This window comes from Danio rerio, chromosome 1 (genome assembly GCF_052040795.2).
Source record: "Danio rerio strain M-AB ecotype USA chromosome 1, GRCz13ab, whole genome shotgun sequence".
Classification (NCBI taxonomy): Eukaryota; Metazoa; Chordata; class Actinopteri; order Cypriniformes; family Danionidae; genus Danio; species Danio rerio.
Window position 1 is genome coordinate 256,259 of NC_141021.1, and position 16,242 is coordinate 272,500.

The window sequence follows — 16,242 nt, forward strand, 5'->3', positions numbered from 1 at the left end:
GTCAGAATGTGTGAGTTATACGGTGGAGAAACGGCTAATGAGATTTGATAGCTTGATTCTATTTCATTATATATAAATATTATTTTAATAAGCTGTTTGCTAATGTAGTTGCTGCTAATGTATATATTTTTTCTTTTGTTAATAATAATTTCAAAAACATATTATTGACCATTACATTTTTAAAACAAATTACTGACCATTTAACTTTTTATTTACAATAAAACAGCTCCAAATTTAGTAATTTGGGGATTTTTTTAAGGGGGGGGGTCACCTCAATATGGTGTGCATATCCCTTATTTTCACATCCCAATGTTGACAGGTATGCTAAATGTGTTTAATGGCCAAAAGTTAAAGCTGGAGGTGTTTGCAAACACAAGAATGAAGAGTTCAGTGGTCATGTTGACAGACTAGAGTCCAGACACACACTCTGAGCACACACACTCACAGCCTCTCAAACCATCACATCTAGCAAACACACACGACACAAATCACACTAATGCTTCAGCACTCCATCAGTGTGCGTTAATGAGCTGAAGGATAATTAATACATTGATGTTCTGAACCCGTCCTGTTGATCGTAGACCAGCGGTGAAAACATGACAGACACTGTTGGCACAGGGGCCGCTGTCATTGGCTGATTCAGCAGTGGGCGGGGCTACATGTGAGTTTGATCAGTGACTGACAGGAGCTTCTGTGGTGGACTGCGATGGAGTCGCTTGTATATCGTCTGCTGTTCTTCCTGCTAATCACTCATCATGTGTCGTCTGGAGATCAGCGTACAGGTGAGACATTCAGCAATACTGTCCAAACTATAATATAACACTTTTCTGATATACAACATTAAAATGAGCCTATGATTTACTGTCCCTCAAGCCGTTATCAGTGTATGACTTTCTTCTGTCAGGGGTATTGTACAAGATTTACATTTAAGATTTACTTCATTCTGATTTTGATAACTGAGTTGTTGAAATAAAACTATAAACAAATTATATTTCAAATTCAATGAATCCATGTTTCTGTGTTCTCCCGCTGGCATCATGAGGGTTTATATTCATGATGGATAATGCTTTTAAAAGCTTCAATAAAGGGTCACAATCCAACAGCATTATACAGCAGAAATGCAATTTAAATCTACTCGACTGTGTTCGTCTGACAGAAGAAAGTCCCATACACCGAGGAGGGCTTCAGGGAGAGCAAATTAAGAGACTTTTTTTATTTTTGGGTGAATTACTCCATTAAACTAGCGAGATTAAAACACTGGTAGCTGGCGTTCCTCAGAGCACAGAGATGAGCGTGAGTGTGATGCTGTGTTTCTGTGTGTTTCAGTGTTTCGCTCGCGCCGGCGGGCCAACGCTCTGCTCCTGCGCTCCAGACGGGCCAATACATTTCTGCTGGAGGAGATCCTGCAGGGCAATCTGGAGCGCGAGTGTTATGAGGAGAAATGCAGTAAAGAAGAGGCCCGAGAATGCTTCGAGAACGACCAGAAGACGGTAAGACATCTGACCATCACCACACACACACACACACACACACACACACACGTTTACTCCAAAACAAATCTATTTACATTACCATCAACCAATTCTTATCATTTAAAGTCGCCCTGAAACAGAAGTGTGTCCTCTTTCCTGCTATCATGATGTACATTTAGCAGAAACGGTCCTGAAATCAGACAAGACTGTAGGGCGGGGCATGATTTTGTTCTGTGGGAACTGATTGGATTGTTGAAAGATAGGCGATGCTGACAAAATGAAGGAAGACTGACCAATGGACAAACTCAGAGCAGAATCAAGACACACCCTGATAGCCCCACCCTAAAGCACTGATAGCTCCACCCTAAAGCACTCATAGCTCCACCCCCAAAAAATTGAGTGTGAGCAGAATTGCAGATAAGCAGAGGGAGGTTATGGCCTTTGATTAAAGTTTATGAGGGTAAATTATTGTTTTATCTTTTTTGATCTTGGTGTGATCAACCTGTCACTCACATGAGATCCACCAATAGCAAACAACAACTATTCAAATATTCCTCATGGAGAAAACCAAACCACACCCACATTTGTTAGTTATTCAGAATCTTATAAATAGCCCTCGCTAATTTATTATTCTTTATTCAGTCATTAATTTTATTTTTGTGTTAGTCCCTTAATCAATCAGGGGTCGCCACAGTGGAATGAACCACCAACTATTCCAGCATATGTTTTACAAAGCGGATGCCCTTCCAGCCATAACCCAGTACTGGAAAGGACCCATATACACTCATTCACACACACACACACTCATACACTAGTGCCAGTGTAGTTGATCAGTTCCCCTATAGTGCATGTGTTTGGACTGTGGGGGAAACCGGAGCACCCGGAGGAAACCCACACCAACACGGGGAGAACATGCAAACTCCACACAGACACACCAACTGACCCAGCTGAGACTCGAACCAGAGACCTTGCTTTGAGGTGAGCGTGCTACCACTATGCCACCGTGTCGCCTGCGTATTCTTTATTGTAAATCACAGAAGGTAGACATTTGTTGCTAAACATTATTATAATTGGCTGGTCCTGTTGACAAACCGAACTGTTTAACAGCTGAAACAGGACTCTTATAGTCTAGATGGGATACAGGTGCAGATGCTCACATCAATATAACATCATTTTTGTGACACTGTATAACAATAATGAATATTTTTACATTCCTGTGAGTGGTAGGTTTAGGGTTGAGGTGGACTTAGGCATTGATAAACCCCTATTTAATGGATAATTTAATAAATAACATAAAATATACTCACTATAATTTCTGCATTTACATTACTGTGATGGTTAGGCATGAGGTAGATGGGAAATTTAATAAGTAACTTAACGTTAATATAGATAATTGTCGTTAGGTTATCTTAGGACCGCAGCTGTATCCCTTCTAGCAACAGCCTTCTACAATAGTGCGAGCCGCCAAGCAGAGCACGGCTGTGCTTAATAAACAACACACGCCAGTCATTGTAAAAGAGTGTGACTAACTGTGAGGGAAAAGCTGAAAACAGAGGTGGAATGGAGATTCAACACATTCTGGTTATATCGAAAACCTTTTCTCTTTTTCATCACTGAAGTGAACATGCTGAATCTGCATTATTGACAAAATCCCGTCTGGTCATCAACTCACCGATGGCAGGAGCAGAAGCGCAGGAATGGTGTTTTAATCGGGTATCCTGATGAAAGATTAACTGGTTTCAGAAAGTCCGTCGTCATGTTTTTGTCTTTAATTACGCTTCATTACGATCACTGATGTTGATTATGACCGAATGCCCGCGAAACATGCGCGCCACAACTGAGCGCGGGCTAATTGACTCCTCCCACTTCATGACGACTGTTTAAAAAGCACAGCTGTTTCATCATAATTAATTTTCTTTACTTTCATTTAATTCGTTTTTTGTCAGTGGAAATGAAAAAGGGAGAGAAAATGAGTTTATCAGGTGACCTTAATAACACATGACCCCGTGAAGCCCCGCCCTCGAGCTTAAATACTTCGTTGTAAATGTTTTAGCTTTTATTAAGTTATAACATTTTATTAAGTTATAAGTTTTCAAATAGTATAACTAAATGCTACTGAAAGTTTAACCTAACTCACTCATACATCTCTTTTCCCTGTTAAAGAATGAGTTCTGGGCCAAATACTATGGTGAGTGACCTTCAGAATGTTTATTCAATGATTGAATGAAATGATTCTGACAGCTTGTTTACATTATTTAAAGATAATTTTTAATTGTTTTAGACTTTTACATAAAGCCTTGTGCTCTTCATTTGTTCTATGTTTAATTATTTATATTTTGAAGTCTTTTCAGTTTAGATACTAAAGCTCCTCTGCTATATTACTGCAGTTGTATTAAATGAGCATATTTCGGCTGTCAGATGGAGACCAGTGCAGATCTAACCCGTGTCAACATGGCGGCACGTGTAAGGATGGCATCGGCCGATACACCTGTACCTGTGCGGAGGCGTACAGCGGGCACGACTGTCAGACAGGTAAATGTGTAATTGGCACCAGTGAACATGAGATCAGTGTGTCTGATGCATGTCTGACGCTTCACCCTGCTGTTTTCCAGATAAATCCCAGTGTCCATCTGCTGGCCCTTTAGCATGTGAGCACTTCTGCAGGCCGTCAACAGCTGCATACCGATGCTTCTGTGCTCGCGGATACACACTCAACAGCGACGGCAGGAGTTGCTCACCTAACGGTACTCAAACACTCGCAAATCACTCAAACACTTGCTGAAACACAAATCACTGAAACTCGCTGCATTTAATTGCTTCATTACCGCTGCATCTTTGTTTATTACCGCTGAATCATTGTTGCATAACTGCTACATCTTTGCTTCATTACCGCTGCATCTTTGTTTATTACCACTGCATCTTTGCTTCATTATTGTTGTATCTAGGCTTCATTACCACTACATCTTTGTTTTATTATTACTGTATCTTTGCTTCATTACCGCTACATCTTTGTTGCATAACTGCTTCATCTTTGCTTCATTACAGTTACATCATTGTTGCATAACTGCTATATCTTTGCTTCATTACTGCTACTTCTTTAGTTTATTATTACTGTATTTATGCATTATTACCGCTACATCTTTGCTTCATTACCGCTACATATTTGTTGCATAACTGCTGCATCTTTGCATCATTATTGTTGTGTCTATGCTTCATTACCGCTACATCTTTGGTTTATTATAACTGTATTTATGCATCATTACCGCTACATATTTGTTTCATTAGTGCTGTATCTATGCATCATTACCGATGCATCTTTGCTTCATTACCGCTACATCTGTTTTATTATTGCTGTATCTATGCATCATTACCGCTACATCTTTGCTTTATTACCGCTACATCATTGTTGCATAACTGCTACATCTTTGCATCATTATTGTTGTATTTATGCATCATTACCGCTACATATTTGTTTCATTATTGCTCTATCTTTGCTTCATTACCGCTACATATTTGTTTCATTAGTGCTGTATCTATGCATCATTACCGCCGCATCTTTGCTTCATTGCCGCTACATATTTGTTTCATTAGTGCTGTATCTATGCATCATTACCGCTACATATTTGTTTAATTAGTGCTGTATCTATGCATCATTACCGCCGCATCTTTGTTTCATTAGTGCTGTATCTATGCATCATTACCGCCGCATCTTTGTTTCATTAGTGCTGTATCTATGCATCATTACCGCCGCATCTTTGCTTCATTACCTCTACATATTTGTTTCATTAGTGCTGTATCTATGCATCATTACCGCTACATCATTGTTGCATAACTGCTGCATCTTTGCTTCATTACTGCTACTTCTTTAGTTTATTATTACTGTATTTATGCATTATTACCACTACATCTTTGCTTCATTACCGCTACATATTTGTTTCATTATTGCTGTATCTATGCCTCAGTACCTCTGCATCTTTACCGCTCCGTCCTTGTTACATTTCTGCTGAATTTTGCTTCTTTACTGCTGCATCATTACCAATGCATATTTACTTCATTTCTGCAGACCACAGAGTATGTGCTATTAATCACAAAATGATGGGTTAATTTCTCAGGAAAGACACGAGCATAAATATAAAAGGACTTCAATGCAATGTAAATCATTCTCGTTCTTCTCAGTCCAGAACCCGTGCGGGACGACGGAGATGTCCAGTTTCTGTCCTGATGGACGCTGCTCATGGGAGGTGAAAAGTAGATGAATCATCTTCAAACACGATCAGCCAATCAGAAGAGCAGCTGTTGAATATTCATCAGTGGTGTGTGTTTTCTGCAGGTGAGGTTTCTGAACGCCAGCGGTCATGACGTGTGTCACGGTGTGATTCTGGGCCAGAAGTCTATTCTGACATTAGCCACATGTATGACTGCACTGCAGGATCTGCACTTCACTGTCGGTGAGAAACACACACTCATGTTTATCTCTGAGCTGAGAGGCATGTGTGGAGGTGCTGATCTGCATGTGTGTTATACCAGTCAACCCATTTTCCCAGGATTCTCCCATATTTGTTCTACTGCGGGGTGGTAATTTGTTTGTTTTCTGTGGGGGGGTTGAGGTAATCCCTTATTTGCGTGTTGACATGTGGTCTGGTGTTTTCCAGCGGTGGGCGTCTCCACTGCAGCTGTGCGCGTCTCCAGCTGGACACCTCATAAGCGTTTCCTCTCGGGTCCGGATGATGACCTGTGTTTCCTGGAGCTGCAGGAGCCGTTCCCCCCCAACATCAGCACCGTCCCGCTCTGCCTGCCTGAGAAAGACTACAGCGAGAACATCCTGATGAAGGCAGGGCGAGAGGGTGTGGCCGAGGGCGGAGCCACATACTCATACCTCTCATTGGACGACTGCCGTGACGCTCTGAACCTCACCTTCGTGATGACCAATAAGATGTTCTGCATGAAGCGTGAGTCTGCAGGCTCCGAGCGCTGCACTGTGAGCTCCGGCAGCCCCGCCGCCACACTGGAGGGAAAAACAGCCTTTCTGACAGGCGTGTCTCTTTCTGCGGGACGCTGCGGGGACACACTGCTGTTCACCAAACTGTCCCGATACCTGCACTGGCTGCGGCCGCTGCTGCTCGCCTCCGAGAGGGAGCAACCCTGAGAGGGAAACAGACTATACACAGAGCAGGATCTGATTTTGAAAGTAATGCAGTGCAATATTGAGCTGCTCCTTACTTGAGTTACTGAAGAGGAACTAGTAGCTTTACTTGGTTACCTGTTATGGTGAGTAATACGTTACATTACTGTTGAGTTATTTATAGCGATTCTAATAATGATTGCATTACAGTCGAGATTTAAAAGATAATAAGTTAAGAATTGTTTTATTTTAAAAACGATTTCCTGAAAACTCAGATGAGAATCAGTGTTTGGCTGAAAAAAATAATAAATTAAATAAATAAAATGACTACAACTGACAACAAAATACTGTCTTTCTTTTTTATGTGACATAATGTTCATTAAACATGTTATTCCTGTACGATTCAACATCCGTAATGTGTACAAATCTGGATTAATTGTGAGACATGTATAAAACAATATATTGTTTAATGCAATATAATTAAAATATTGCCATTCTTCTGATTTTAGGCAGAATTTATAAATGATTGATCAGTAATTAAAAAAAGAAAATGTACAAAACAGTGTGTTGTTTATCTAACAATATTCAGAAGAATATAAGACCAAAGCTCTGAGGATCAGTGTGTCTGTGATGGTGCATTCTGGGAGATGGAGTTCAGGAGATGCTGGACAGCGGAGGGAAGGGATTCTGCTTGCTGACCACCAGCTTCTGGTGCTGATGGGAAATATAGCCCTTAATGTGACCCTGAGAGACACAAAACACATAATCATATTCATAACTCATGAACTGGAAAGAAGAGAAGCAGCACCAGAATATGACCTGCAGACAGCGAGAACTCAAACCAAAATCATTTGATGCTGAAATATAAACTCAAATATTGCATGAAGGATCCATTAGAAATGTTGCCTTGTTGACTAATAATGATGTGTGTGAGGAGGAGTGTGTGTGTGTGTGTGTGTCTCACCATGTAGATGAGGTTGGCCAGAATGCACTGCACCTCGTCGATGTCCACGTCCTCCACCTTCATCATCTGCAGCGACACCAGAAACGCAGCCAGAGGAAGCTGATGAGTCCTCAGGAGATGATACCTGCGGAGGAAGAAGATGTGATCTGCATGATCTGGGTGAACCACACACACACACACACACACACACACACACACACACAACACACAACACTCACTCACACACACACACACACACACACACACACACACACACACACACACACAACACTCACACTTTCTTGAAGAGGTTTCTGTAGGTGATGATCTTTAGCTTCTCCAGGATGAGGAAGATCCCGCAGCGGATGAAGAACGTCTCGTGTTTGACCAGAGCGGCGTTCAGCAGCAGCAGATTCCCCTCACTGACACACACACACACACACACACACACACACACACACACACACACACACACACACACACGAGCAGAGGATGATATGATGATTAAGACCTACAGCAATTTTACTGTGTGTGTGTGTGTGTGTGTGTGTGTGTGTGTGTGTGTGTGTGTGTTTTACCTGACAGCTCTAGTGACATCAGCAAACTGCATGAGGTCATATTTCTTCAGTAGCTGGTGTGTGGGCATGTGACCCTAAAAAAACCACACACACACACACACACACACACACACACACACACACACACACACACACACACACACACACACACACACTACTGTCACTTACACTGTTGCGCAACAGATCACGTTTACACAATCACATTTAGATTGGATAATTGCTGATTATCTGTGGAAACAAACATTTTAAGAGTTTGCACATTTAATCATAATGAAAATAAGAATTAATAATCATATAATAATCATAATAAATAATAATAACAATAATAAATGACATGTTTACCAGCAGCATCTTAACGGGCAGCAGGTAGATGAGGATCAGCCGCTTGTTCCTCTGGCAGGAGCGATGGCAGTGGGTGAAGGAGAACGACAGACACTCCTCAGCTGCACACACACACACACACCTTCATCATCATCATCATCATCATCAACATCATCATTATGTACTGTAACATCATCACACTATAACAGCCATCATCATCATCACATACCATCAACATGACAACCAAATTAATCATCATCTTCATCATAATTATCACCATAACAATCATCATCACCAAGCTTCCACCATAATGGCCATCCTCATCCTCATGTGGTCAGACCTGGTTTGAAGTCGCTGTCGAACATGGCCTTCCTGCCCACGTAGTATTTGTAGGTGACGCGCTGAGCCATGGTGTACTCGTCCTTCAGGTTGGAGCTGTCGATGGCGCGGATGAGCGGCTTACACAGGTGCAGCTTATTGATCTGACACACACACACACACACACACACACACACACACACACACACATACACATCAACTAGAGTCAGACATGTTGACCTGGCGGCGAACAGAAGACTGGATCACTACTCAAAGTGTCTGACTGAAGCAGTGACTGTAATAAAGATGTGGAAATATGATAAATACAGATACAGTATAGACTCTTACTTTGAAATAGATCTTGAAGAGCTGATTGATGAGGAACAACATTCCCCATTTCTTCGAGTCGTCAATCCCAGCGCGACTGAAACACACACACACACACACACACACGTCATGTGACCGTATGGATGGACCCAGACTCACATTAACGCAGCTCATGTTATAGGACAGATCATTTCAGATCAGCGTCTGAGCAACAGCTGCTGTGAGCGTCCCAGACGTGAGGCTTTGACCGAGTGTGTAACAGACAGATATGAGTACCGCTGTAATGTGCACTCACTTGTCGCTGGCACACACTCTGAAGCAGCTCATCAGCTGCTCCGCCGCTTTCTCCAGCATATCTCCAACCTTCCCTTTGCCCTTCTGCTGCAGCTGCTGCTCCGCCTGGACACACACACATACATACATAAATGCATGCATACACACATGCACAACACACACACAGGTATACAAACACATAGACACCCAAGCATGAACACACACACAAACGCACCCATGTACACACTAATGCAGCAGTTCCACTCACATTATTGGCGAATATCCTGAGGTCAAGGGTCACGGCGAACATGATGGGCAGTGCCCTGAAACACACAGATCATCATCAGTGACGCGCGCGCACACACACACACACACACACACACACACACACACACACACACACACACACACACACACACACACACACACACACACACACACACACACACACACACACACACATTTGATTTAATAAAACACTAATAATATAACACACATCTCACCAGTTCTCCTCTTTATGAGCCTGAAACGCCTTCAGAAATGATGTTCAGTGTGTTAAAGATCAAACACTGATAAACACACACACACACACACACACACACACACACACACACAGTCACTCTAGAAGATCTGAACACAAAGGATATTGAACTACCACCGTCTGGCATTTGTAGGCCTCCACAAAGTCATGGTTGGACACCGCGAACGTACATCTGCAGAGGAACACACACACACACACACACACACACACACACACACACACACACACACACACACGTGTAAAAACATGCAGAATACACAAACAGAACACAGTAAATAATGCTGCTAACATACAGTAAATAGAGTAAACATGCAGTAAATGTGTGGTAAACATGCAGTAAATGTGTGGTAAACATGCAGTAAATGTGTGGTAAATATGCAGTGAATATGCAGTAAATGTGTGGTAAATATGCAGTGAATATGCAGTAAATGTGTGGTAAATATGCAGTGAATATGCAGTAAATATGCGGTGAAAATGCGGTAAATATGCAGTAAATGTGTGGTAAACATGCAGTAAATATGCACTGAACAATGCAGTGAACATGCAGTAAATATGTAGTAAACATGCAGTGAATATGCAGTAAATATGCGGTAAATGTGTAGTAAACATGCAGTGAATGATGCAGTAAACATGCAGTAAACATGCAGTAAATGTGTAGTAAACATGCAGAAAATATGCAATGAACATGCAGTAAACATGCAGTGAACACAGCACTGCAGACTGATGCAGCACACACACCTGAGATGAGCGGCCACCATCTCATCATACGGCGGCTCCAGCAGCTGCTGACACTTCTCCTCTGGACTGGACAACTGTCACACACACACACACACACACACACACACACACACACACACACACACACACACACACACACACACACACACACACACAATAACTCTTAATGCAAGAGCCCTTTGCACGAGGAAGCTGATATTTGAGGGCATGCAGCAGCAGAAAGCCTGTGGTGCAGTTCTCTAGTAGCCTAAGCAGTGTGTATTAACTAGTAATAATGTATTGAAACACCTGCAGGCGAGGGTTGGCCACGTGTGGATGCTTGAAGGACATCATCTCTGCGCAGAAGGAGCCGTCTCTGCTGTCTATGGCCTCCAGAACCTGCAGAGAGGATCATCAACACTGAACACACACACACACACACACACACACACACGATGAGGAGCTGCAGGTGCTCAGACAGAAACACACTCACCTGCTGCAGGTACTGGTTCAGTGTGATATGAGCCATCTCCTGATCTCTGAAGTGAGGGTCTATAGCACTGAGAAATGCCTACTGAGAAGAGCACAGCATTAATGAGATTATACACACGTCACCTGCACACTACAGCTGAAAACACTATAATCCATACACCTAGGATGTAAATGAAGTGTGCACACTACTGAGGGTATATAGCACAGAGAGATGCCTATTGAGGGGACGACAGCATAGATAAGACTACAAACACATCACCTGCACACTAGAGCTGAAAACAACATAATCCAAACAGCTAGGGTCTAAATAAAGTGTGCACACTATTAAGGGTATATAGCACAAACAGCTCCCTACTGAGGAGACCACAGCATTAATGAGACTATAGACACATCACCTGCACACTAGAGCTGAAAACACTATAACACACACAGCTAGGATGTAAATGAAGTGTGCACACTATTAAGGGTATATAGCACAAACGGCTGCCTACTGGTGAAACTACCGCATTAATGAGTCACCTGCACACTAGAGCTGAAAACACTACAATCCAAACAGCTAGGGTGTAAATGAAGCGTGCACACTGTTGAGGCAATACAGCAGAGAGATGCCTACTGAGTACACTACCCGCACTAATGAGATCATACACCCGTCACCTGCACACTAGAGCTGAACACAATATAATACATATGACTAGGGTGTAAATGAAGTGTACACACTACTGAGGGTATATAGCACAGATATGCCTACTGAGTACACCACCCGCATTAATGAGATTATACACCCGCCACCTGCACACTAGAACTGAAAACGCTACAATCCAAATAGCTAGGGTGTAAATGAAGTGTGCGCACTACTAAGGGTATATAACACAAACAGCTGCCTACTGGTGAAACTACCGCATTAAGGAGTCTATAAACACGTGTCACCTGGGGCCTGTTTCAGAAAGGAGGTTAAGTGAAAACTCAGAGTATTTTAACCCTGAAATGAGAGAAACTCTGGGTTTTCCGTTTCAAAATGGCAGGTTTGTTAAACTGGAGAAAGCAGGGTAAGTCAAGCCTGTTTCTGAAAGAAAGGTAACTTTAACTCAGAGTCAGTTACTGTGGTAACTTACTCTGTGAATCTAACCTGGTCAGAAGCAGGTTTTATTCTCTAAACTCAGAGTTTCTGTCGGTCTCCTCCCCTTTTTTAAAGATGAAGCGGTATTTCTCCCCTTAGCCTTACGCCTCCACACACCTATTTTAATGCTTATTTTGGATACGTGCATAAAAACGATTGATGGAAACGTCATGATGCACATAACTTTTTAAAATATGCATAAAAACGCGCATAACTGAGTAGGATACACTTTTATTCGATAGAAAATGTGCGCATAAACTACGATGGAAACACTTTTACTGAACAAATTACAGTATGTACATTAAAAAAAAGATCATGATCATATGATAATGAATGTGTGTAAATGAACAAACCAGCAGGCTCAGCACACTGTAAGACGTCTTAAATATTGTTTTAGTCATTCTAAAATGCCTTAACTGTTTCAGTATTAGTGTATATTATTAATTACCTCCGAACGTCTGGTGCGTGAGTCTCCGCGTCTCATGGCTTCAGACGCCCCCACGTGTTCATTGTGTTTCAGCATTGTCTTCTGACATCGAGGCGCAAGTACATTAATTAGGCTAAATAAACGGCGCAGCTTCTTCTACCACAGTAAATTCTGTTTTTACTGTTGATATTTGGTGCCAGTTTAATCAGAAATTGACGATTTTTTTTCTCTTTGACTCGTTGGATGGAATTTTATTCGCATCTTTTATGCAATATTCCAGTTTTGCACATACATTTATGTAATATATTTGGATGGAAACATAGCTATTGCCTACATTTTGTCACACAGGGAAGAACTGTAATAGAATGGCTTATGCTTTTTTAATAAATAATTAAATTAAATTCACCTTCAACATGCACTGTAACTAGATTAATGGGATTATTATTCTTTCTAAAAATTATTTTTAGTACTGCTTACCTTCTAAATGTTATATTAACCTCTATCACTTGATCAATAAAAAAGGCAGACACACAAGTGCACTGTTAAATCATTTAAAACTAATAAATGTATAAAAAAAAGTTTAGAAAAAAATATAAACGTCACAAATTACATTACTTATTTTATTATACTTAAATATTTAAATACTTAAAAAGTGAAATTAGGCATTAACTTGAGCAGCTGTTTTCCCACGCTAACTGTCTCTTCTTCACTAATGGTTGCTTCTTTTCAAATATATACGCTCATATTTGCTATAACTTTGCATGAGAACATCAAGTTCAGCTGGAGAAAGAAATGGTGATCTCTTTTATAAGATATTGCCATTGTCACTCGTAATGTCTGCGCTCCATTGATAATGCCTTTTTAAAGTCACGGTGTGCGCGCTTAACTCTGAGTTGGTCTACTCGAAGTTGATTGACCCAACTCAGATCAGCTGTTCTGAAACCGAAAACTCTGAGTTTTTAATCTCTCGGTAAATCAACTCAGAGTTCAAGTTTAAACTCTGAGTTGTTTGAACCTCCTTACTGAAACAGGCCCCTGCACACTAGAGCTGAAAACACTATAACACACACAGCTCAGCGTGTAATGAAGTGTCTAGGGTGCACTAACTAGGGCTCTAGTGTGCGAAACAAACACTGCGGTTTATTCATTCATTCACTCGCTGACTGAGTAACCTTTATCACGAAGGAATACAGCAGCATTCACCACAATAATGACATAAGTTATAATAAATCATATATTTACCCAACATTAATTCACATCACTTCGCGCGCGTGCTTCTTTCCTCCAAACGCCACCGACGTCACTTCCTGTTTACATCTGAGCGCACGCAGCTGAGGATTGGCATCTGCACTTTCAACATATTAAAGTATTCACAGAACACCTCGGATTCATTAACGTGTGATATTTCAATCATGTATATTCATAATTCTGCCGTGTGGTGATGTCACGTGTTTTCTCCCTTATTCGCCAGATGTTCGGTGTCTGTTGTTCGGCGGCCGCAGATTCGCCGTGTGTGTGTTTGTTTGCCATCTTGTCATGCTAGCGCCCGCGGGTCACTCACGCGGAATATGGAGTGTGTATGATAAATATGAGGGATATCTGCAGGTGTGTGTGTGCAGGTGTCGGTCCACAGTGGCGGCGGGAGTCTCTTCACGAGCTTTAATCGCCCCATGGCTGTGATTGTGTGTTGTCAGAGCTAACGGCTAACAGCTCGACTCTCGCGCTAGCGTTGTTGTTATCGTCATTATTATTAATATTATAGTTTTACACCGTCAAATGCACTGAGGCCAGAGCAGCTCATGATGGCAGAAGATGTTCAGCACCAGCAGAAGTCCAGCTTTAATGGACTCAGCAAATCCGCCAAAGCAGGAGCGTCGAAGAAGCTGGTCATCAAGAACTTTAAAGGTGAGTTTAGGCTCATTCAGCTAATATAACAACTTTACTCTCATTAATGACTAATACTGTAGTACTCACAACAGAGTAAACAGCCTACAGAGAGCACACTAGCAAGTCAAGGGATTTTATTTGCCTACACACTATAGTATAGTGAATTATACTGTATATTTAATGGTGTCCACAGCTCTTTATTAATGAACGCTGCAGAATACTGTCGTGTTAACTATAATAATTGATCAACTGTAATAAATACTGTAGTATACTTTAGTTTTACTACAGTAAACCGGTGTATTGTAGTGTAAAATACCCTATATTTGTAGAAAACTAGTGTTGTGTCATCAGAATAAAGTATTCAGGGGTGATGTGGTGGCTCAGGGGTATGGACCGGTGTAAAATTCTGATGAATGATAACCTTGGATAAAATGGTCACGGTTTGGCGGTATTAAGATTACTGCTCTATCATATATTCTTTTTAAATGTCTGAGTAAAAACAAGGTTTCTGCAGGTTTCATCACGTCAAATTTAAGACCTTTTTAAGACCATTATCAATGAAATTGCAGACTTTCACAGGGTGAAACGTTCATAATTTTCTGTAATAACCACAGGGTGTCCGCGTGGTCTTAAAAGCTATTAAAGGGCCACGAAACCCTCCTGTTTCAGCAGGGTGTTTTCACACCTCTAGTTTGGAAATAGTCAGGAAAGGGGGCGTGTCCAGCTCTGTTTAGGGGGGGTGTGGGAGGAGGGAAAGAGGGAAGGTGCCTAAAAATTTGCATAAAAATGGGAGTTTCCGTTTGGGCAAATGCTGATTTATTCATTCATTCATTTTCTTGTCGGCTTATTCCCTTAATTAATCCGGGGTCGCCACAGCGGAGTGAACCACCAACTTATCCAGCAAGTTTTTACGCAGAGGATGCCCTTCCAGCCGCAACCCATCTCTGGGAAAACATGCTGATTTACACAGAGGCAAAACAAACACACAGACGCAGAGCAGAAAGAGTGACGGTGTCTACATGGACATCAGTAATCAAATTATTAGCCATATTATTAAATGCTGGACTTTAACTGCAGTTTGGCTCTTTCACTCAGGAATTTCATTCATGCCCCTCCTGACAAACGAGATATTTGATTTGAGGAGCTGCTGGACGTGTGTATTTTTCATGCAATGTTTGTTACCGCACAGCGAATGAGAGACTAAACCCTCCGCATTTCTCGGTAACCTACATGCACTCAGTAGGCAGATCTTTCAGTCCACAATATTGTAGTGATGTTAACCTACTGAACACTGAGTAACTGAGTAATCATTCTGACTAATGTCCGTCTTTAAACACTGAGGGCTCTATTTTGAAGATGTATGTTTGTGAATGAGGGGGTGTGAGTGTTTCTCAGTACTGGCTTGCAGCTGCAAGGGCATCCGCGGTGTAAAACATGTGCTGGATAAGTTGGCGGTTCATTCCGCTGTGGCGACCCCAGATTAATAAAGGGACTAAGCCAAAAAGTGGATGAATAAATGAAATACACTGTAAGTTAAAATATCGCCAGTGGTTTCAGTTGAGACTTAAAGTGCTTATAAGGTCTTAAAATGTATGAAAAGAGTCTTAAAAGGTATTGAATTTCACTCTCTGATTCCTCTATAAACTCTGAACCAGTGGATTTATTTAATTCCCCAATTAAAATTAAATTTCAGTTCTTTCTCAGCCA

General features: G+C 41.5%; 3 protein-coding genes and 1 long non-coding RNA gene across 7 annotated transcripts in view; 2 read left to right on the forward strand and 2 right to left on the reverse strand.

The window, feature by feature from the left end:
- The window catches only part of LOC147846622 (uncharacterized), a 47,177-nt gene extending 43,842 nt beyond the window's left edge, over positions 1-3,335 (reverse strand). The window contains exon 1 of the long non-coding RNA XR_015476054.1: positions 3,145-3,335. This is a non-coding gene — a long non-coding RNA (uncharacterized LOC147846622). The remainder of the gene's footprint in view (positions 1-3,144) is intronic.
- Positions 696-6,939, forward strand: prozb (protein Z, vitamin K-dependent plasma glycoprotein b). Its single transcript, NM_001326520.1, is given in 8 exon segments — positions 696-782; positions 1,327-1,490; positions 3,636-3,660; positions 3,891-4,004; positions 4,085-4,216; positions 5,649-5,713; positions 5,803-5,920; positions 6,125-6,939. Coding segments are annotated over 8 exon segments (1,188 nt in total). The 5' UTR covers positions 696-706; the 3' UTR covers positions 6,619-6,939.
- On the reverse strand, positions 6,940-13,961 carry pcid2 (PCI domain containing 2). Of its 3 annotated transcripts, none has more exon segments than NM_001007381.2 (15): positions 6,940-7,338; positions 7,559-7,682; positions 7,834-7,959; positions 8,116-8,189; positions 8,458-8,558; positions 8,777-8,918; positions 9,103-9,178; positions 9,377-9,480; positions 9,623-9,677; positions 9,858-9,899; positions 10,002-10,067; positions 10,634-10,707; positions 10,922-11,011; positions 11,106-11,186; positions 13,891-13,961. In NM_001007381.2, coding segments are annotated over 14 exon segments (1,200 nt in total). In that variant the 5' UTR covers positions 11,142-11,186; positions 13,891-13,961; the 3' UTR covers positions 6,940-7,248.
- A 185-nt stretch (positions 13,962-14,146) lies between these two features.
- Positions 14,147-16,242, forward strand: part of cul4a (cullin 4A) — an 11,232-nt gene continuing 9,136 nt past the window's right edge. Inside the window, exon 1 of one of the 2 annotated variants that reach the window (XM_087235335.1) lies at positions 14,147-14,553. In XM_087235335.1, coding sequence (XP_087091461.1) covers positions 14,448-14,553 — 106 coding nt within the window. In that variant the 5' untranslated portion in view covers positions 14,147-14,447. 2 annotated transcript variants of the gene reach the window in all.

Excerpts from the sequence above, each read along its gene's own strand:
- pcid2 (XM_087235610.1), bottom strand. The coding sequence starts at position 11,141 with ATGGCTCATATCACACTGAACCAGTACCTGCAGCAG. Across the intron at positions 8,559-8,776 it reads CGACAGCGACTTCAAACCAG|CTGAGGAGTGTCTGTCGTTC; the intron begins GTCTGACCACAT and ends GTGTGTGTGCAG. Across the intron at positions 8,190-8,457 it reads TGCCCGTTAAGATGCTGCTG|GGTCACATGCCCACACACCA; the intron begins GTAAACATGTCA and ends TGGTTTTTTTAG.